Source organism: Cynocephalus volans, chromosome 4, assembly GCF_027409185.1.
Source record: "Cynocephalus volans isolate mCynVol1 chromosome 4, mCynVol1.pri, whole genome shotgun sequence".
Classification (NCBI taxonomy): Eukaryota; Metazoa; Chordata; class Mammalia; order Dermoptera; family Cynocephalidae; genus Cynocephalus; species Cynocephalus volans.
In genome coordinates, this window is record NC_084463.1 from 166632438 (window position 1) to 166654604 (window position 22167).

At 62.0% G+C, this 22167-nt stretch overlaps 1 protein-coding gene across 2 annotated transcripts; it reads right to left on the reverse strand.

The window, feature by feature from the left end:
- Positions 1-995: 995 nt before the first annotated feature.
- CD81 (CD81 molecule) lies at positions 996-19950 on the reverse strand. 2 transcript variants are annotated; one of them, XM_063092899.1, is made up of 8 exons: positions 19727-19950; positions 7542-7656; positions 4142-4239; positions 3198-3272; positions 2796-2900; positions 2415-2516; positions 1711-1797; positions 996-1613 (listed from the first exon to the last, which is right to left on the reverse strand). In XM_063092899.1, the coding sequence occupies exons 1-8, from the start codon at positions 19790-19792 to the stop codon at positions 1551-1553; spliced, it is 711 nt and encodes a 236-aa protein (XP_062948969.1). In that variant the 5' UTR covers positions 19793-19950; the 3' UTR covers positions 996-1550. The 2 variants fall into 2 exon arrangements, with proteins under 2 accessions (XP_062948969.1, XP_062948970.1); XM_063092900.1 differs by lacking the exons at positions 7542-7656; positions 19727-19950 and adding an exon at positions 7030-7100.
- Between the last annotated feature and the right edge of the window lie 2217 nt (positions 19951-22167).

Consider the following 22167-nt stretch of genomic DNA (forward strand, 5'->3'; position numbering starts at 1 on the left):
GGCGTCACATTGCAGCTTCCAGAGAGCCATGCAGGAGGTGACACCCAAGTCGCTGGTGTCACCAGCCTTGGCCAGGATGTCCCTGGGGCCTTGCAGGACAGGGGGAAGCAGAGATGAGGGGGCTCCTTGGACCGTCGTGTTTGCCCAAACAATTCACCCAGGCACAGAGGGTGGAGAGCAGCAAGAGGGGGCCTGCCGAGACCCTGTAACCCACCCACAACACAAGGCCGAAAGTGGCCTGCAAGGAAGCTGCTGGGAGCCTCAACATGAATCCCAGCCAGGCCCATGTTTCCTCCAGGGTCAATGAAATGTGCCAGCATCCCCGACTAGGGGAAAGCAGCCTGACTCAGCAAGCTGGGGGGCAGATAGGAGAGTCTAGGCAGAGCCCATTGGTTGTAAGAGCTCAGACAAAGGGAAAAGATCCAGTGAGGGCCTAGGAGGCTGCTTGGCCTCAGGGCCTCAATCCACCATGGTGGGCTTGGTGGGCTCCCCAAGTGGAGGCTGAGGTCTTCCCCTCCAAACACTCTGAGACGTGGCATAGGCCTTGGGTCACCCAGCTCCTCGATGGAACATATATGGGCACAGAAGAGATCCTTATACACTTGGGAGGGGCAGTGTATCCTTTACTGTGCTGTCACAAGTAAGGGGGATCTTGCAGCCTCCACCCCCCCCCCCAGGCACACCCTGTATGGCTGCAGGCCCCTCCTAGAAACCAGGCTCCTCCTAGAAACCAACCATCAGTGTGTGCCCTGGGGGCAAGGTGGCAGTGAGGTGGAGGCAGCTGTAGGTGGCACAGAGCCCAACCAAGGAGCCCTCACCACGTGGGGTGTTACCCAGGCCAGCCCACCAAGGCAGGCAGCCTCTCTTGGCCTGACTCACCCTGGGCCTGGCAAAGTTCACAGAGCTGAGCCCCTCCTGCACCAGGCTCCCACGTCCCTCCAGTTGCTCCCTGGGTCTTGAATGCCGCCAGCACAGGAAGGGGTCAGACAGTCCTGTTAGCATGCCTGATTTTCCTTCTTTATTAAATGACAGTTTCGAGATGTAATTACAATTGAAAGTGACATGTTAGAAAGGACAGGTGCATTGAAGGCATAAGAGTGCTCATAGACCTGGCTCTAGAAACTGGGGCAGGAAGGGAACAGGGGTTAAAAAAGTGAGAGCCGTGCAGCCCACAGGACGGGCGGGGCAGGCAGACACAGCCCTCCCAACTCAGCCAAGCTGAGCCTCTGAGTGAGTGGCCCCCAGGAGAGGCCTGGCTGGGCAGGCAGAGCCCCCCAAGGGGCCCCAGAAGTAGAGGGACTCCTGCCCTATGGTCCCCAAGGCCTGGGCCGAGCTCCACTCACGCACATGCCACCTACATGTGACGTTAGCCCCGAAAAGGTAACAGGAAAGTTCAGAACAAAAACAAAACCTCAAAAGTAAAAAGGCTAAGTGTAGCAGAGTAATACCGGAAATGTTATATATACACAGGCGGTGACCGGCCCTTCAGAAGTGTCCGGGTCGCTCTGGGGTCACTGCAGGGGTTCCTGCGGCTGGAGCTGCAGGCAGCCTCAGTACACAGAGCTGTTCCGGATGCCACAGCACAGCACCATGCTTAGGATCATCTCGAAGATCTGTGGGGAGGTGACAGACGGTGCAGTCAGCACCTAGCAGCCGGTGGGAGGAGGAGTCCCCTGAGCAGAGGCCCCACCACTCACGATGACAGCTCACCATGATCACAGCAACGACGATAGCTGCGATGCCAATGAGGTACAGCTTCCCAGAGAAGAGGTCGTCGATCTTCTGGTGGCAGTCCTCCTGCAGGGGGTGGCCAGCAGGCAGACAGGGGGCTGGCCTCAGCTCTCAGCCCCGTCTTATCACACAGCAACCCATGGTCATTACGGAAAGACCATGGAGGGGGCTCAGGAAGGTGCTACCCACCTCAGGAGAGGCAGGGGCAGTGGCCGGGCTTCTGCCTCGGTTTTTATCACCCACAGGACGTACAGCCCGTGCCCTTTACCGCTGAGAGGTCATGATTATTGTTACCACTAGTGCCCTAAAGTATCATGGGCATGCATCTCAGGGACAGACATTCGACGAGGCCTTGGTGGGGCGATTTCTGCACAGTGCTGCAGACCCCAGGATGCACCACCAGCCGTGGGTGCTAAACCGGGCAGTCGGGGTCCTTGCACCACTAGCAGTGTGAGGGGAGGTGTGGGGCCTGCATGAGCTTTCAGCTCCTGGGGCTGCCACCTTCTCCACCTGGAACACGTGGCACAGGGCCAAGCTCAGCCTCACCCCTTCTCTCCAGACCTGGGCCACAGTACCGCACGGTGTGGCCGCTTCCCTGACAATGCCAGCCAGGGACCGGTGCAGCCTGCCCTGCCCCCAGGACCCACCCAGGGACACGGGGAGACCCGCCCACAGGTGTGCACCTTCAAGAAGTTGGTGATGACGTTGCTGCCGGAAGGACACAGGCTGTTCTTCAGCAATGATGTGGTCAGTGCGGACAGCGTGCTAGAGCCACAGCAGTTGAGCTGCAGAGACCGAGGGCGTGAAGTCAGCCCCACGCACACAGGGAAGACGATGGCCCAGAGCTCCAGGGCCAGACTTCCTCCCTGCACAGGGATCCCCTGCACCCCAGGTGGCCTGCCCCACCAGACTCCCACCTGGGGAACTGAAAGTCACTGAGGAGACCATCTGGCCAGGCCCAGAGCACCTAGAGGTCCTAAGGGCACATCCTGCTCCTGAGGTCTCGGCTGAAGCAGGGCTCACCCATGAACACAGACACCCCCACCTCCGGCCACCCCACGCACCGTCTCATGGAAGGTTTTCACCACAGCCTTGGCATTGCTGGCATCGTCGTCCACCACGGCCTGCTGCAAAGCCTGGTCGTAGAACTGCTTCACATCCTTGGCGATCTGGGAGAGAGGCAAATCACATGCAAGCAGGGACCATCCCCCCATAGCTCTCCCAGGGAAGGTGTGCTTCCAGGACAGCCTCCGGAGGTGTACTCCCAGCTGCCTCGAGAGGCCTGGCCAAGCGCTCGGCCCTGATACCACCTCTCCATAAAGCCCCCCAAGAACTTCCTATTAGGTGGGCCCCAGAAGGAGCTCAGGGAGCACCCTGCAGACTGTGGGTAAGACCGACCACCACCCGAGAACTGAACAGAGGGCGCCCCTCCATCCCCTTGAGGCCCCTCTTGGGCCCAGGCTCACCTGGTCCTTGTTGACAAAGCCCCAGATGCCGGCAGCCACCTCACAGGCAAAGAGGATCACGAGGCAGGTGAAGAACTGGGAGCCGAGCAGGGCCCAGAGGAGGGGGCAGAGAAGGAGGGAGTCAGCCTGTGGGCAGGGGCCCAGACCTACATGGGCAGCGCGGGCCTTGCTGTCCACAGAGAACAGCACCGAAGTGACCAACAGGCGTGTGTCTGTTTGTGTGTGGGTGGATGTGAGGGGTGTATCTGTTCCCCCATGTCCCAACCAGAACGAGCCTAAGACTTGGCCCAGCAAAGAGGCGGCACTGCACCACACCCTGCTGGAGCAGGAAGGACAAGATCGGGGGTGGGTCAGCAGGTCGGCACGTTCAGGATGGCTGCAGACCCCCAGGGAGGCGTGCGCTGCAGTGGGCCCTGCTGACTCTGACCCCGCCCTCGCCACCCGCTCTCTCACCACCCCACCATGAGAAGGGGGTCAGAGGGTATGCCTCGGTTTCCCCACTAGGATCCACCTCCTGGAGTGGCCAGGCCCCGGACAGCACAGCTAGGCTCAGCATTCTGTCAGTGGGTGGCATGACACTCGGGGCTGAGACTTGCTCCCTACTATGTTTGTGGCTTTTTTTTTTTTTTTAAGAAAGAAAGACAAAAGGCTACTTAGGAACTAGACGTGATGGAGATCAACCCCGGTGGGATTTAATTTAAGAACCAAACAGGAAAAACAGAGAGCTGACATTCTGGGGAAAGACATGGAGGCCTGAGTCCTCATCCAGGCTGGCTGGGCAAGTGGGGGCGTCCAAGTGCCACATTGGAGGCCTGTTGGGTGGAACCCACGCTGTGTCCACTGGAGTTCCTGGTCCTGCTGCCCCCAACCCCGAGTCTGTTCTGTGGCCCCTGCCCAACTCAGTGAGCAGGACACAGCTCCTCGCCCCTGGCCCCCAACCTTACCGTCCCCAGCAGGCACTGGGACTCCTGGATGGCCCCGTAGCAGCCCAGGAAGCCGACGAACATCATCACAGCACCCACAGCAATGAGGATGTAGATGCCTTTGCGGGGGACAGAGGGACATCTGAGAAGCCCACTCAAGACCCCTCCCAGCCATGCACACACTACCACACAGGACTCTGCAAGGAAGACCTGGGGATGCTGAGCGCCGAGGGGCCGAACAGCGAGGGGCCCTGCAGCCCGTGGCTTGGCCTGGCCATGTGAGTTCCCCTCTCTGTGCCTTGGTTTCCTCTTCCATGACGTGGGAGGGACACTGATGATGCAAGGTACCTAATAAGTGCTCAGAGAACATGGCCCACCACTCTCAACCTGTGCTGCTCCCAAAAGCCTCCAGGGCTCGGCGTGGAGGCAGAGAAGGACCACCCCATCTTAGTGTGGGGAGTGACATGTCAGAAGCTGCATGGTGGGCTCAGCACTTGGGCTGGGGTCGGGTACAGGCTACTCTTGTTGGTGTGTGATCCAGGAGGGGGTGGAGGGCCTCACAGGCGCTGGTGCCGGCCACACGGCAGCCCACTTCACTGCCCCTGATTTGGGGGAGAGGGGAGTCAGCATTTGAACCTGGCTGCTCTACCTGGCTGCTGGCGGGGGTCAGGGGCTCTAATGGCTTCCAGGGCCCCAGCCCTGAAGGGTGGAACCTGCCGCATGAGGTGGCTGGTCCTACCAAAAGGGTGGGTGGCAGCAGTGCAGAGTGATGGGGACAGCTGAAGGAGGGCATGCAGGGCTCTGTGTACCCTCCCCACCTGGCCTGTACCCACCAGAGTGGGTAGCAGGCTCCTGGGGAGGCAGAAAGGGCCACCAAAGGGCAGGGGAGCACTGGGAGCCTAAGGGGTGTCCAGCCTGGCCCTGCTGCCCTTTTCGGTGCCCACGGCCCACTCAGGCAGGGCCCTGTGCCCTTGGGAAACGCTGTCTGCATCTCTCCAGGGCCACCTCTCATCCCTCAGCAGACTGCGGCCCATCCCCCAGTTGCCACGGCAACACTGAAGGCAGCCCAAGCCTCCCTGCAGAGATCCAGGCCCATTGTCCCTTCCCAGCCAGGGAGAAGGAGCCGAGGTAAGGACCCATGCCAGGCTTAGAAAACGCCCAGGCCTGGGGCTTGGCCATCCAACCCTCTTCCCTGGGCAGATGAAGCCTCTGGCTGGCACTGGACATGCCGGGGACACCCTGCACGTGGCTCCCCACTTGGGGGTCACGGCACCTTTGACCCAGGTCTTCCTCTTCTCAAGCCTTGAGAGGAGGCAGGGTCCCCCGGGCCTCGTTTCCTGTGTCGTCAGGTCAGGTTTGGTGGGGGGTGGAGGGGTGGGGAGCGGGTCTCACCTTTTTTGTTCTTTCTTAGAGGGTCCTGCAGGGGGTGGGAGGCCAAGGGTTGGGTGCAAGGTGGCCAGGCCATGGTCCTAGGGCTGCCGAGCCCCTCCTAGGCTCCAACCCCAGACCTGTCCCCACACCAGGCTCCATCTAAAGCCTCTGGCCACCCGCCCTGCAGCCATTCCCTGGGGGGTGCTGGGCTAGCCCAACAAACCCACCCCTCTTCCCTGCTTTGGACAAAGAGCCTTTTGTTAGGGCTCAGTCTGCTGCTCTAGAAGGCCTATTCTGGGATGGGCTGGGACTTGGTGGTCAGAGGGGCTTGGAGCAGCCCCCACCCTCTGGGGGCAAGGACAGAGCCTGAGTCCGTCGGGTGGCAGGCCCAGCCTAGAGTGGACTCCCCTGAGGGCAGGCTCCCCCATGCCTGGACTTGAGAACTAGCGGCCCAGGGTGGAGGCCTGGTGTGGCCCATGGCTAGCACACGGTGGCAGACACCTGATCCCGATGCCAGCCCTGCTCTGGTGCTGGGGGCAGCCGGCAAACCCTTCCCCATGACACCTCTGCCCCGCTGGAGCCTCTCCACAGCCCCGTGGTCTCTGCCTTCTGCCAAGGGCTGGAGAGCGGGAGTGGGGTCACACGTATCTGCTCCAGACCGGCCCCATGTGGGGGCCAGAGCGCTGGCTGAACCCTGCCCTTACCCAGCCTGCCCCGTAGGCCACCTCACCTGGCCCAGCCCCAGCCTTCAGCTCCTCTCCAGCAGCATCGGGCCAGACACCAGCCTAGGAGCAGGCACCGCTCCACCCACAAGGTGAGAGTGACCCCTTCCCAAAACACCTGCTCTGGGGCTACATAACTCCACTGTGGGCAAAGCCACATGCCTGCCATGGTGCCCCAGGTCCTGAAGAAGAGGACTCGGTGGACAGGAGGACGGGAAACAGGCACTGGAAACGACCTCGCTCTGGGGCAGGCGCATGCCCGTTGTGACTGGCCCAGATGGTGGTGGCTCCGGAGGGCAAGGCCCAGGCTTGCTGGGAGGCCCCACTGGACCTCAAATACCCTTGAGTGTCTGGGGAGGGGCAACAAGTGGACAGGGAGGGACCTTGAGGAGAGAAACACCCCTTGAGGGTTCAGAGGACAATGGCCAGGTCCCCGCCACTGTGTCCTCGATCACGTGGGCAGTGTTGATTGCTTTCCAATCCCAGGAGGGCACCATGGCCCTGAGGGAGGGCTAGGAGCCTGGTCAGGGGCATGGGACCCTCCTCCCCAGGAACGGCTGGGCCCGGGAACCCACTGTGAGCCACAGACTACGTCTTTGGGGAGGACAGAGGCCGTCCTGTCTGGATGATGCTGTCTGGACCCAGCCCTGTCCCCCTGGAGAGGAAGAGTGGGGGCAGGCATGGGGACAAAGGAATGGGCACCCCTCCTGTAGCCAGAGCCCGCAGCCAGCCCTGGGACATCTGGGAGGGACGGTGAGTGTGTGGGGCCATTTCTGCCCTCCTGGGGCCAGTTCAGCAGCCAAGTGTATCCCCTACCTTGGTGGGGAGCCAGGCCTCTTCCAGAGAGCCAGGAGCCCTGAACCCTGGAGTCCACACACTTCCTGCCCACTCTGTAGGGGTAGCAGGCAGTCCCTAGGGCCCCTCCCTTGAAGGACAGGAACATCTCAACAAACACTCCCAGAGCTGCCCAGTTCAGGCCCCCGCACGCAGCCTAATAAGGCAGCAAGGAGCAGCTGCTTGCCCCGCGGCAGTCACACACCCCTCCCCTGGGCCATGGCTCTCAGGGCAGCCCAGGCATCCAGCCCCACCCCTGCCTGGGGAGCCTCCCCTGAAATACCAATGTTAAAATAAGAAAGGCCTTCACACAGCCCATCTCTGACTCAATCCTTCTGTTCAAAGAGCCCTTTCTGGCTGGCCGCCTGCCCACCCAGCATGCCCCATGCCCCAGCGCCTCCTTCCCCTGGCCATCTCCCTCATCCCGAAGACCCCAGCTCCTCCTGGAAGCCCTCCCTGACTGCCTGTCTGCCGCCACCCCTGTGTGCACTCACCTACATAGAAGGTGTTGGGTGCAGGCCGGTCTCCCAGCTCCAGATAGAGCAGGTTGGTGGTCTGTGGGTCATGGCGGAGCCATAGAGCCACACCCAGGATCACGCCTCCAGCCAGCTGGGAAGAGAACGGGTAACAGCGTCACACGCAGCCCAGAGTGCTGCAGGAATAAGCCCGCCACGTGCACACCCCGGTGGCATCTCCACTTGGGAAAGGTGGGGGCCAGGGGCCAGGGCAGGGGGCTGCCCTCTCCAGGCAGCAATATCTCCAGCTATTGGCTCTGCTGGGCTGGCTCTTGAGAAGCCCTGGGGAGCCCTGGGTATCAGAGACCACGTGGCCAGCACCTCTGCAGGTGACTCCAGGGCAGGGTTGCCAGAAAAGGTGTGGGACAGCTGGTTCAATTTGCATATCAGATGATGAATACTTTTTTAGTATAAGTGTGTCCCAAATATTGCATGGGATATACTTGTACAAAAAAAATAATTCGTTGTTTCTCTGAAGTTCAAGGTTAACTGGATGTCCTGTATTTTTATTTGCCAGATCAGGCCCGAGATCGCACCAGGACCTGAGTCCTGAGTGCCACGGTGAACACCAGGCCCTCCTCCAAGGGGCCGGCCCCACCCCAACCATCGTCAGCCCCTTTGTGGACTGCCCGAGGCGTGCTGGGAATCCCAGGCTGGGGACCCACAGTTTTGCTGCCAGAACGGGGTGGGGATCTGATGCCGCCATCCAGGAAGCCCTAGGGGCTGGGCCTGTGGCGGTTTGTGGGATAAGTCTCTGCTGCTGTATGCCCTGGGAAGGGAAACTGGAAAGAGACGCTGTGGTCAAGGTAGGCTGTGGGGGAGAGAAAGGCACGTGGCTGGCTCGGGGCTGCAGCTCAGTAGGTGGGGTGGGCAGACTGACGAGGGAGGCCCTCCAGGACTGAGCGCCCTGCGTGCACATGACCACATGACCATTTCTAATGGGAAGGGGGGGGTCTGCCCTTGAGACTAGGCCTGGGGTCAGGCCCAGACCAGCCCATCCTAAGCATCTGACCAGGCCAGGCATGTGCCCCTGGCTGTCCCCTGCCCACAAAGTGCTCCCCCTTGTCCCCTCCCTGCCTTGGCCTCAGTGCCTGTCCCACTGGTGGTGGGGGCACCACCTGTCCCTCACTGTCCCTGACATCTTGCACCATGCAGGGGACTTCGCAGACATGCAGTCCCCATGAGTGACCCGTGACCTGAGTCCTGCCTGCCCCCGCCTCCACTCCAGTCACCTCGGCTACTGTATACACATGGGGGCAGGGGCCCCTTCAGATCCCTTCTGGGGTCCCTCTGCTCCCAGCATGAAGCCCTGGAGACACTGAGCCAGAGCCCCTGACCATAGTGGGAAGTCCACATCCTCGAACAGTCTGGTGGTCAGGCCTTACCTGCCCGCCTCTGTGGGAGGACATTAAGAGAACAGCATAAAAACCCAGTCCTGGCAGTGCCCAGCCCCTGGGCAGGGACCGCCCGGGAAAGGGTGTGTCAAGGAGCCGGCCTGGCAAAGAGAAAGCGCAGGGGCCGGGGGTCCCACATGAGGAGCTGGTGCCTGGCCCTGGATGAGCTCTGCCTTCCTCTACCACGCTGCCCTCATGGGACACCAGGCCCCAAGGGCTTCCTGGAGGAGGAAGCAGGGGGACGCAGACTACCCAGCCCAGAGGGGAGCACCAGGGGCACTGAGGGGCACGCTGCCCCGGCTGGCTGGGTAGGCCTGGAGGAAGTGGGCGCTGGCAGTGGAGGCCCTGGGGTGCCTCTGGACACTGACCCCCACCAGACGCAGGGCTACTGGTTAGATGGGGAAGGGAAACTGAAACCTGACACCTGAGCAACCACCTGGGGCCCGGCTCCTGCTCCAGCTCCCTGGCCAAGGTGGTGGTGGCTAGGGGGTGGGGTTGGGTGCTCAGTAGAGTGCGCGTGGGGTTCAGGCCCAGCATCACAGCCCACCAAGGAAAGGCCTGAGCAGCCCTGGGGACGCCCTGGGCAGGCTGGCTCCAGGGCCTCAGAAGGGAGGGGCAGGGGGGCTGTGGGCACCCCTCACCCCCTGCTGCACTGGGCCTGCTGAGCAATCATTACTGGGCTCGCACCCCCAAAGGGATCACTGCCAGAGCCCCTCAACCCCCAGCAGGACGGCCAGAGTCCCTCTCCGCACACCCCCACCCACTGGCCTGGGGCTGCGGTTTCTCGGCAACTCTGTAAGCCCTGCCCCTGCCCCTCCTGCAGGAGGTGCACCTCGGTTTCCATGCTTTGGTTTGGGGAAGAATGAATGGGACCTGACCTCCCCACCCGGACCCTGTGCCAAGGCTCTTCCTCCCCCTAGAGCAAGTGGAACAGCATCAGGACCGTCCAGGCCCTGTGCACCTGCGGGCCCAGCCGAGAACAGCTGGACAGCTGGGGTGCTGAGGCGCCCCTCGCATGTGTGGCAAGGCCCTGGTGAAGCCAGGGGCCCCGGCTCCCAGAACCCCCCAGGAGCAGACAGCTAGTCGCTCTTCTGTGCCTGTCACACCATGAGGGCGGGACGGCCTGTGGACCATGTGGGGACTGGGGGGGTAAGGGGGGAGGTGGCACTGAGAGTTGCTGTGGTAACTCTGGCTTCCTCCAGCAGCTTTGAAATTGTTATTAATTTTGTTTTGAAACTGCGGTCCAGAGAAGGCTTCGAGATGTTGCAGGATGGAGAAGTGAAGGGGGCAAGGGGAACCCCTGCTCGTCTCCTCCTCTGTGGTCACAGAGACCTGGTTACAAAGCCTGACTCAGCCACGGAAGCTGAGGGGCCACGGCAGGTGGCCCAGCCTTCCTGTGCCTCAGTGTCCCTGCCTCTTCAGCAGTGGAGTGTGGAGCAGCACCTGGCTCGGAAGATGCTCCTTGGTGCTGACCCCACACCACCCTGCCTCGGCTAGGCAGGGACTCCCCCATCTTCTCTGTGCAGCCCCCAACCTCAAGAAGGGGGACGATCCCATCTCAGGAGACGGTGTCCTAACAGAAACGGGATGAGAGCCGGCTGAACCTACCCCACACCCACTGATGGTGGGACTGCAGGCAAAGCCACCGCTTCTTGCTGTTCTGGGAAGGGGGCTTCCCATCCAGACTCTAGGGCTGAGAGGAGAGGCTGCCTCCAGACAGGAGCCCCTTGGCCCCAGGCCCTCGTGGCCGAGGGGTAACAAGGAAGCTAGTCCCAGTCTATGGGGCTGGGAAGAGCCTACACTAAATCCACAAAGGATCCCTGGCACCTCTAATTGGGAAGAGCAGCTAGGCCAGGAGGGGATGGGAGAGGCAGCTGGGAATGGGGGACCCCAGCCTGCCCACGCAGTCATCCCATGGCCACCAAGAGCAGTCAGAGCTTCCTGGAAGAGGAGCAGGGGACAGGGAGGGAACACCCAGCTGGCCACCTCCCCAGGACCTCCCCAGCTCCTGAACCACTGTGGGGCAGGCCAAGGAGTCTGGTGTCCAGTGGGGGCCTTGAGTTGGAGCCAGACAACGACGGTGGTGGCGATGGTCACCCCCAGTTTCCCAGATAAAGAAACCAAGGCAGTGGGGGGGGGAACACTCCCCTAAGGTCACCTACCAGAGAGTACAAAGGCAGCTCTGAGGTCCCATGTCTGATCATGGGAAAGGCAGTGGGAGGGGTTGGAAGGGTGACCCTGCCCCATAACTACCCCCGGAGGGCAGGGCTGGAGGTACCCGAGGCTCAAAAATGTGAAAGGAACCTGCTCTTCAAAGGCACTGTGGCAGCATGAAGAGCTGAGCACAGACAGAGCCGTGCAGGTGTCTGGCAGAGGACATGTGTCTATAACAGAAAGAAAACCAATAGACCAACTTGTAAGAGACGGGTGACAGATGCAAACACATTTCACCAAAGACACGCACCGCTGGCAGATAAGAGACGAGAGGAGGCTGCACGTCATCAGTCACCTGGGGACACCAAACAGAACTGCAGGAGCGACACTGACAGCCCCTAGGCTGGCTACCCTCAAAGACAGCAACCAGGTCAAAGCACTGCTGAGGACGTGGAGTGACAAGAGCCCTTGGCCACGGCGGGTGGGATGCAGAACTGTGCTGCCATGTTGCAAAACAGTCAGATGGTTTCTTGGAAAATCAAACCCACACCCACCTGAGGACCCAGCTGCCCCACACCCATGTTATTTACCCAAAACAAAAGGGCACAGGTTTCCACAACCCTGCACATGAATGTTCCTGGCAACTCTCCTCGTAACAGCCCCAAACTGCAAACAGCCCACACGTCCTGACAGGCAAATGGAGGGACCCTGGGGTCCGTCCTAGAGTGATCCTGCAGGAACAGACCACAGACACAGCCGATGACATGGCTGAGCCTCCCAACAATTACACTGGATGAAAGAAGGAAGGACAGCAACGGGGGCTCGTGCCTTCTGATGTCATCTGTATGGAGTAAGACAGGCGGCTGCCCTGGGATGGCAGAGGACAGCGTGGGAAGGGACAGCAAGGAGGGGTGGCAAGGGCCCCAGATGCTCTGGAGCTGTGGGTATGTCCACTCTCCTGATGGTGGTGATGGCGTCACAGAGGTACAAATATATCAACAAGTACCAAGTTGTACACCTTAAATATGTGTACACCTAAAGAAAGCTGTTTAAATCTCCACACACCCAGATCCCTGAAGACTGAACTCCTAAGGGGTAAGTGTTGCTTCCGGGTCTCAGAGGACCCAGGCTGCCACCATGGGGCTCACTCCCTACCAGGCGGTGTGAGACCCTCTGGGCACGACAGGCTGCCTGCCGGCGGCAGAAACTTTGAAAATGCCCAGGTCTTATCTGTGGGTCCAAGGTGGGAGACTGGACCAACTGCGAACTCATAAGTTCCAAAGAGGGTCCGGTGTCAATGGGAAACATGGAACAATGGCACTGGACAGACACCCTGGACTCGAAGGCCGGGGGTGGCTAAGCCTCTGCTGCTGGGCAACCTCAGGCCCACCTCCGCCGCTCTGTCATCTGATGTCCTCGTCTGCACGAGAAGTAAGTACGGAAGTGAATGCCAGTGAGCTGCGCAGCGCCACGCTGCGGTACCTGGCTCTTGACACGCCATGGTTGTCACCACTGCTGGGTCGGGTGAATGGCAGCATCTGGAATGTCTTCAGGCATCTCTCTCCCCAGAGACACTCCATGCAGGGTCACCAGACACCCCTCTGCTTGGGCTGGTCGGTTGCAAGCGGTGCTGCCACCTGCGCCCACCCGAGGACACGCCTGCAGCCCTCAGGAAGAGCCCCCCGGAGGCTCCACGCCCGGGCACAGAAAGGAGCATTAGCAACGCTGTGAAGGAGTCTGTGTCTCTTCCTCCTTCCTGACAATTAATAAGTAACAGCCAACTTTAAGAAAGCGGGGTTGCCAAGCACGCCAGGTTCCTACCCGGCCAGTTTCTGTTTCCAGGAAGTGGTCGAAAGGGAGCGGATGGCAGCAGCTCTTTCCTCCCGTGCCAGGCCTGCTGCCCCGCCCCCGCCAGACCCCCAGGGCTCTGGGATGGGGGCTCTCCCACACCACACACCCCCCACCTCCCCAGGAAGGGGCAGGGATTGGGGCACCCCCTCTCTATATCACTTCCACCCAGCTGGCCCAAGTGGTCACCCCAAGTCCTACCCACATGTTCCAGTGGGCAATAAAGACCCCGTTTAAGCAGCAACTGGGCCTTCATGAGCCTCTCAGTGCTCAGAGAGGGGCCACCAGGCAGGAGGCACACCACGGGCCTGGGGGCTACAGGCTCTGTGCCCGCTTGTCCCACCTTGGGGGGCACACACAGCATTGGGAAACACCAGAAAGTGCCACTTGAATTGGCAACTGGTAGGGGCTGGGGGCCTGAGAGATGCTCCCTAAGAGGGCAGTAAAGGCCAGAGGCAGGAAGGCTGGAAGGAAGGAAGGAAGGAAGAAAGGAAGGAAGGGGGCAAATTCCTCTGGAGACATTGGGATAAGCCAGTGGGAGGTGGCGAGGCAAAGATGCTTTGGGGACAGTGTGCTGGAGGGACAGGGTGGGGGGAGAGAGGCTTAAGGTGCTGAGGCAGGAGGGAGGTCCAGGCAGCTGTCCCCTCCCAGCCAGGCAGTGTGGGGAGCCTGGGTCCCTGTAGGCTGTCCACCCGCCACAAGGGGATAGGGCCTGGCCTGGGTGTGGAGGCTGGGGACAGGCCCAGACTCCTCCCTGGGTGAGAGGGCCCATCTCAGGCCTTCCTGGGAGGTAGGCATCTGCCCTATGACCCCATCGTGGCCTCAGGGAGCAGAGCCTGGTGTGGGGGGGAGGGGAGAAGGAGGCCCAAGGCGGGAAGGAAGCCTGGGGGCAGAGCAGGGATCCTCGCCTCAGACAGAAGCGGAAGCCCCAGTCATACGGCCTCTTGCCCTCAGGAAGCTGCCTGTCCCAGCATCTAAAAATAGTTGCCAGGGCAAGGACACTGCCCTCCCACCCCACCACCCATCCCACTGGCTGGGGGTGCAAGGAGCCACTTCCCTGGGGGTCAGGAGGTGAGCACACGCTCTGGAAGACATGCTGCTGTCACCTGGGAGGAGGTGTAGGCAAGGGCGGCCTGAGGACAAAGCCCCTTCCAGGGCCAGACCCTGTGCCTGCCACCTGTCCCCTAGGCAGGGAAGTCAGGAAGTGCCCTGCTCCCCCACCCTAAGCCCACCCCTCCTCTGAGAAGCTCCTCCACAGGTTGTCCTGCAGAGAGGGGTATGCAGACACAGACAGTCCCCAAACCTGCTGGGAAGGACATGGCCAGGGGCTGCACAGTGTGGCTGGCCCCCCAGAGCTGTGAACTTCAGAGGAGGGTCTAGGTGGGCCAGGTACCCACCAGGGAGGGGATGGGGGGTGGGTGGGCCTCAGGCAGGTTACCAGAGAGTGGGTGAGGGGTCCCAGGGCAGGTCAGGGTGTCTCTGGCCAGCAGCAGCCCCTGAGAGGCTGCTGGGCGTGCCCTGGCAGAGGGCTGAGAGCCGATACATGCTCCCACCTGGGCGTGGCTGCCAGCTTCAGGTGACTGCAGGCCCCAGGGTGAGGACCCACAGCTGACACGGTCCTAGGGGCTACTCTGGGCTGTAGAAGCACAGTGGGTGAGCTCTGGTTTCCAGCCTCACCCTTACTCCCTCCTCCTGTGGTCACTTGGGAGCCTCGGTCTCTTTATCACCCAGTGGGCCTGATAATAATCCAGTACAGCTGGAGGCAGAGGGGACGGCTCCCAGCCCAGGGCCTGCCTGGCACAGAAGAGTGCTATTTCATGCGAGCCGTTATCATCTTCTTGGGGACAGAGGGAAAGACTGTTCCGTGCAGCCCCGAGGTCGGGCAGAACCCCTGGGGGTGGGGGAGCAGCCCCTGGCTGCACGGAGCCTGGGCCTTCAGCCAAGCAGAGCCAGCAGCTGTGTGAGAGGGTGAGCTCCTGTGAGCCCTGGGTGGGGTTGGTGCTGGAGTCTGAGCTTTCCAAATGGTTGCATTTCAGGAGCCCCTGGGGCCCCACTCCAGAGCTCTAGGACCAGGCCTCCCAGCCCCAGGTCTACAGCCCAGAGAAGGTAGGTGGCCTGGGGTCCGCAATGCTGCTCCCCCAGCCATGCTAGGCAGCTCGCAGCCCCACGAGGAGCTTGCTGTCAGATGCAGTGCAGAACCAACCTCAGTGCCAGCCTCAGTAACGGCACAGGTAACAGGCCACAGGGCGTGGGGCTCACCCCGAGGAGGTGTTGATGAGCCGGGCTGATGTGGGGCATAGAACAGTTGGTACAGGAAGATTCCAGGTACGAAGTGCAGGGCACCCTGCAGTCACCCAACACCCACCCCTCCCCATGTGGCAGTGTGGCCTGAGGCTTCCTGTCTCGTACCTTCTGACAATGACCACATGCTACCTCAATCACCGCACATCTTCAGAGAAGAGGGTGGGGGTGCGAGCCCCAGATTCTGGCTGAGCTGGCCGGCTCTCTGCCCTCCAGGCCCCTATGCTGTTTGGACGCCCACACCTGGGCTCTCTGGGGCCCCCTGCCTGGAACACCCCACCACCAACTTGAGAAGCTTATAGACTCTTGAGTCCCTGGGCACCTCAGCTCTAACATGCTTCCAGGCAGCCCTAGCCCCCAGACCACATGCCCTCGTGGGTAGCTGTCCCCACCTAGTCACCCACTCATCCCCGGCTACCAGCACCAGCATAGGACACCCACAGCCCTGGGAGTGAGAACTGACTGCCAGCTGACCAGTGGCCAGGACTCCCCCAATATCTGGGGGCCTGCCTGGAGGACCCCCAAGTGGTCTCACATGACTCAACACCTGCTCTGCAGCCCACTAGGTAAAGGGACTGGGGTGGGGCCCAGAGGTACAAAGTATGTGGGTGGGAGGGTGCCGAGGGTCACTTAGGAAGTCTAGAGGTTCCTGGAAGGCCACCCAGCATGCTGGTCACACTACATTCCAAAGGACAGGTGGGACACTCGGAGGTGAAAGCCAATTCTAGGTGAGCCTGTCCGTGCAGAGGGCCCCAGGAACAGCGTGGGTGCCTGCAGGGCTGGAAACCGTTCAGCACTGGCTGCATTCTGCCTGGCTCCCAGGGAGCTTCTCCCCAGCCCCATCTCCACCAGCTCTAGGGTCCTCTCTAAAACGCCAGGCCAGTGTAAAGGTGATGCCCTCTCCCTCTCAGGAGTGCCTGGATTCTGAGCCTTATTGATTTTGTGTCCAAAGATCTTCCCTCACGACAGGATTTCAGGCTGAAATGCGGGTGGGGGTGGGGGGTTGGAAGCAGTTATGAGGTAGGTAGGTATTGGGGGTGAACTGAATTTCTGGAGGTAGAACTGAGCTGGGGTAGGGGTGGGAGAAGGCCCCTCAGACCCGGGGAAAGGATGGCGCTGGGGGCTCACAGGCACCTGCCCTGTGCCCGCAGGGAGGGTGGGCAATGCGTCGGTTCCAGAGCAAAGACAGCCAGAAGGGGCAATCAGGGTCCCAGGCCCCCCCCACCTCCTTGCCCAAGTCACAGCACAGACACCCTCAACATGGCTAGCCTGTCTCAAGGACAGACCACAGACTTCCTCTCTCAGCCCAGTGGCCCAACAACCATTTCTCCAAAGCTGGGCAGCCAAGTAGCCTGGGGCACCAGGGTAAGTCCACTGACCCACTGGGTAAAACAGGCACAGGAAGCCCCCAGCCCCACCCCAAGCCTGCCTGGGTGGCAGCCCCTCTCCCGGAAGGCAGGCGACAGGCCTGCTCAGTGACAGACAGTCATGTGCTGTCTGGAAGTGAGAATTAAATGCCAGTTAGCGAGCCTTCTCATTAGCCTCCTTCCAGGCCGGCTCTGGCCGCCTTGCCCTGGAAGGCAGCCATCAGCTGCATGGGGTTGGAGGAACAGCCAGTCCCAGGCAGGGAACACCACTCTTCTCCACAAAGTGACCTGCAGCCCCTCTCCTGGCTCTCTGGCCAGCCTCTAAGGACAAGGCTCATATACCCATTTTGCGGATGAGGAAACCGAGGCTCACACAGGCCAAGCACCCACCCCAGGGCAGGGGCTCGTGTGGGTAGTGGGGATGGGAGCCCCTGCTCTTCTGCCCCACTTCCAGCAGCACGGGTCTTGAGAACAGCCACCTCTGCTCCTGGACCCACTCCAAGGGACAGGATTTCCACACTGCTAGGCGAGGGTGTTGGCACTGCTCAGGCCCACTGGCTGCCCCGTCCCTTGCCTCCCAGGACCCCACCAGCCCCCAAAGGAGGCTCTGGTCAGGGCATGCTGAGAGCACGCTGCCTGGTGCCCTGAGTCTCAGCTGGAGGAGGAGAGGTGGGAAGCAGGTGGGGGTACGTGTGGGTGGGTGTGTGCACATGTGCTCCCTGGGGAAGCACGCCAGGCTGCCTCTAATGTCTCCTCCCACAGGGGAAGCCCTTTTTCTCTTTAAAATGGAACTTTTAAAAACTGCCCCATCCAGACATCCATGGTCAACCTCTTCTTCCCCTGGCCTCTCCTGAGCCTACTGCACCATGTCTACAGCGGGACCTGGGCTCAGGGCCCTCCCTCCACCCCGACCCCCACCCTCTGGGCCCTGTAGGGTGCCCACAGCCCCCGCCCCCTGCCCTGGCACTTCCTGCACCTACAGGCTGGGCTCACCTTGGCTGAGTTCCCTGTTAGATGCCATGCCCGATATCCATTTCCTAACACTCCCCGCACCAAGCCCCTCACGACACTTGGGTGAGTTAGCTAATCCACCAATAACCCCAGGAGATAGGGACTCTGAGGACCCCCCGCTTTAGAGGGGAAGAAGCTGAGGCCCAGGACCAGAGCAGTGGGGTGGGGGCAGGCGTGGGGGCTCTAGCAGGGTGGTGCCCATCAGCTCTGCACCCCTGGCTATCTCAGGGCCTAGCATGGGTGTGTGGGTCCACAGTCCGGTTCTCAATGTTCTGTGCTGGGTGGGCCCTAGGGTGGGGCCTTGGAAACATTTCCTTGAGCACCAGAAAGCAGGCCCCGGGGATATGCTAGGCCTCCACCCTGGCTGCCTGGGAAACTACCAGACTCAGCCGGGCAAGGTCCCCGGGGAACCTGCCAGGAGACCTCCCAGCTGCAGCAGGTGGGAGGGGCTTACCCATCCCTGAAGCACAAAAGCCCGCTTCTGGAGAAGTCCCTTCCTGCGCCTACTCTTCAGTTCCCTGTCAGGGTACTTGCCCCACATCCAAGCTCTGCTTGTAGGGCGAGCAGAGGGACATCGTGGGTGTCCCGTTTACTTCCTACTTGCCCAGGCTGGAGCAGACAAACACTAATGAATGCTGGGGCCACCCTTCCCCAGGATCACACCTGGGCAGGGTCAGCCCAGCCCATCCCAGGTGGCCTGCACGCACCCCACTTGCAGGGCCACAGTACTCCAACGGGGTGCCCCCCGCGGCAGGCCTTGGAGAAAGCCAGCTCCACTCCCAGCAGAGTTCAGTCCAGTCCCTGGCCTCCCCCACTCCAAACATTTCACTGCCCTGAGATCTGTGCTGGGATCCTCAGCCGTCCAGATGGAAAACAGATGTCCCCCATCCCACACACTTGCTCCAGGGGCCATTTTAAAAGTTTACTATCTCTGCCTCAACTTGAGAAACAAAAGGTCCACTGGGACATTGTCCCATTCGGCCTGGGGAGGCACAGCAGCAGGGGGGCCTGGGGAGGGGCGGTGGGGAGTGGCCATCACCACCCATCACAGTCCCTCCAGGCTAAGAAGATATCTCCACCCCCCTGCCCAATTCCAGCACTTACAGGAAATGGGAACAAACTACCACTTCCCAGCAGTGAGGACTGAGATCAGGAGAAAGCCTGAGACCTCCGAGACCCTCCTGCCCTCAAGTCTGCACCCAAAGATGACCACGTTTGGGCACCTTTTTGCAAAATGGAGAGCCCCAGCGCAGACCCTGGGCATCCACGCTGGGAGCCCAGGGCCTTGGTGCCTGGAGACCCTCTGACTTGTGCCAACTAAGAACCGCGGGCCCCACTCCCCCGAAAGCCTCCTCACTCCACCTCTCGCCTCCTCTCTGGGGGCGAGGCCGAGGCTGGATCTCAGTCTGGGTGAGGAGAAGAGGGAGATCGCCCCCGGGAGCTGGGGCCAGCTTGGTGCGGGCACCCCAGCGGGTCATGCCGGGCCCGGGTCGCTCCCTGTGCTGCGCTCCGCTCCAGGGCACGACACCCAGGACGGCCCGCGGGGGGGCAACGGCGGACTGCAGGGTGAGCTGGGCTGGGGGAAGAGTGCAGTGGACGGACGGTCTCCAAGGCTCCAGCAACGTGCGCGCCCCCCTCCCCCCGGCCCCCGGCGCCCATCCAGGGGCGGTGTCCCCAATGAGCTCATGGGGGCGGGGCGCCGGAAGCACCGCCCTCGAGCCCCCTCGGTCCCCGCCACAGCCGCTGGGGGGCCGCACAGGCCCCTCGCAGGCTGAGCGGCGGCGGGCGCGCGGCTCCGGGCCCGCACCCCCTCCAGCACGGAGCGGGGACGGCCCGGCGGCCCCGATCGCCCCGGCCCGGCCGCGGGACAGGCCCACGCGCGAGGCCCCCAGCGCGGCTCGCAGTCCCCGGCCCGCTGCCGAGGGGCGCGGCGGCCCCGGGCGACCCCACCCGCGCCCGGAGCCCACAGGTGGCCCCGCAAGTTGGCGGCGCGCGCCCGCCCCCTCCGCGAGGCCTAGCGCGCGCGGCCGCGGGGCCTGCCGGGGTGGGATGCGCCCCCCGCCCCCCGGGCCCGCGCGTGGCTGCTCACCCAGAAGATGAAATTGAAGACGAAGAGCAGGTACTTGATGCACTTGGTGCAGCCCTCCACCCCCATGGCGGCGCGGCGGCGGGGCCTGCGGGCGCGGGCCGGGCCTGGGCAGCAGCGGCGGGACGCGGGGCCGGGCGGGCCGGAGCCGGGGCTGGGCGGCGGCGGGGCTCGGTGGGGCCGGGGTCGGGGCGCGGGCGTGGGGCGCGGGCGCGGGGCGCGGGGGCCTGGCCGGGAGCGCGGACTGTGGCCGCCGCGGTGCGCGCTCGCTCGCTGTCTGCCGGGCACGCGCCCCGCCCGCGCCCCTTAAAGGCCGCCGCGGCCCCGCCCCCCGCAGGCCCCGCCCCCGGCCCCCCGCCCGCCGACGCGACGTCCGGGCCCCTGGTCGCCGCAGCCGTCCCACCCCGCGCGCGCGCGCACTTCGGAGTTCGGAACTGTGGTGCGCCCGGGACCCCAGGCCCGGGGCTCGGTGCTCGGTGCTGGGCGCGCGATGCGTCCCCGAGCGGCTGTCGCACTCCAAGTCCCCGAGGCTGGCCGCAGGATCGCGCCCCCGGACAGGCGTGCGGGTCTGCCTGGGGGAGCAGCCGGGACGCCCAGAGAAGGACCTCTTCCTCCGTCCCCACCTCAGGTACCTGCGACAATCCGCGAGGGCTCCCCGGAGGAGGTGATGCGCTGGGCTGAGTTAGCTCGCTCCGTTCACATGGCTCTCCGGCGCGGGAACCTGGCTGGGCTGGAGGCAGGTGAGTCGGCAGGTAAGGACGGGAGGGTCTGGACCGCGATTCAAGGCAGCCGATCCCTTGTCCCATGGAATGGGAGTTGCTGATCACCTGTTAGAGGACCCTGAGTTTGGAAAGGCCACTGGGGCACCGAGAGGCCAGCGTAAAGTGTTCAGGGTGCCTGAGCCAGCTGTAGGAGAACCTGCAAGAAGCGTGTGTTCCACGCACATTCTGAGACGCAGCCCGCACTCGGGCCGCCTTCAAGGTGCGGGGCCGGGCCACTTGCCCTCACTGTTTTGGGCTGATTCAGAGTGAGGGGTGCTTTCTGCCCAGGTGAAGGCAGGGGCGCATCTGGGCACTGCGTGGGGCGTTCTGCCAGCTCACTTTGGCAAAACCTCCTCGGTCACAGTACTGTCCCATAGAACTTCCAGCAACGGTGGGAATGCTCTGTATCTGCGATGGCCCCTGGCACAAGTGACCACTGGACACTGGAAGTGCGGCCACCGAGGAACTGAATTTTTAGTTGTATTTCATGGTAGTTTAAATTTAAGTAGCCCCAGGTGGTCAGTGGCTACCACTTTGGACAGAGCAGCTCTATAGTAATCAGCTGTATTCTAGTTTTGTCGTTTTCTTGGTGGTTAATTGGTAAATTTGTTTTGGCTTCACGCTGTGTAAGAGTTACATGCAGAAATTCATACTTAGTTTTATGTTTTGTGCATGTCAAAGTGACATTGTAGTAAAAGTAACTTAAGTCTTCACTTGGGGGTCTGTGAGGATTCTGTTTGTTTAAAAGGGGGTAGAATAGACCTCCCTTGTGAGGGGTCCTGGGCCCCTCCTCTCCCATCAGCCTCCCGCTGTCCTCAGTGGTGGGGACACTTCCTACCAAAAGTGCTAAGTCCTCTCTCTCAGCAGGCGGAGGAATGGCGGGGGGACCCTGGGAGGGAGTAGGGAGAGGGGCAGATCCCGACACTCTGGGTCCTTTGCCCACCAAGCCCCGAAGCAGGTCACCCCACCAGGGTGTTCTCTTCTTCAGCCATGCATTATGAATTTAGTGGGCACCCACTGTGTGCCAGGTATCCAGGACCCCTCCCCTTGAGACCTGTTACCTCATGATGATCATATGAATGCTGCAGGGGGAGGGATTTCCCAGGATGCTTGACAGAAGGTCATGGGGGACAGTGTGGGGGCTCAGAGGAGCCGTGAGGGAGCCAGCCCTACAGAACAGGGGAGGAGAATGCAGGCAGGGGTGGGGCTAGAGGAGCAGAGAGGAAGCTAGTGGGCTTGGAGCAGCCGGAGCCAGGAGAAGAGGGCTAGACACTGAGGTCAGGGGGCAGGTGGTGAGCTTAGGGGGCATTGGGCTGGCCACAGTGGGGCTGCATTCCTTTCTGCAGCAGGGGGGTGATGGGAGGGTTTCCCAGGCCTGACTTCTGGGTTGAATGGGGTTATGGGTGGCAGCTGTACCTGGAGGTTCGCTGGGAGGAGGAGCTATGAGGGTATCTGGGGCCCCCTTGCAGGGCCTGGGACATGTGGGGTCTACATCTGAAGTGCCCTGCCTAGCGGCCCACCAGCTGGGCCTTGTGAGGGCTTCGGGGCACCCATGGGCAGCAGCAACATAACCGCATCAGAGTGCTTCCGGGGCAGGTGGACACCCAGGGGGCGGGCCAGCAAAGGCTCCTCTCGTTGGCTGGGCCTGGTGGAGTGGCCGTCTGGCTCCAGGACACCAGGAAA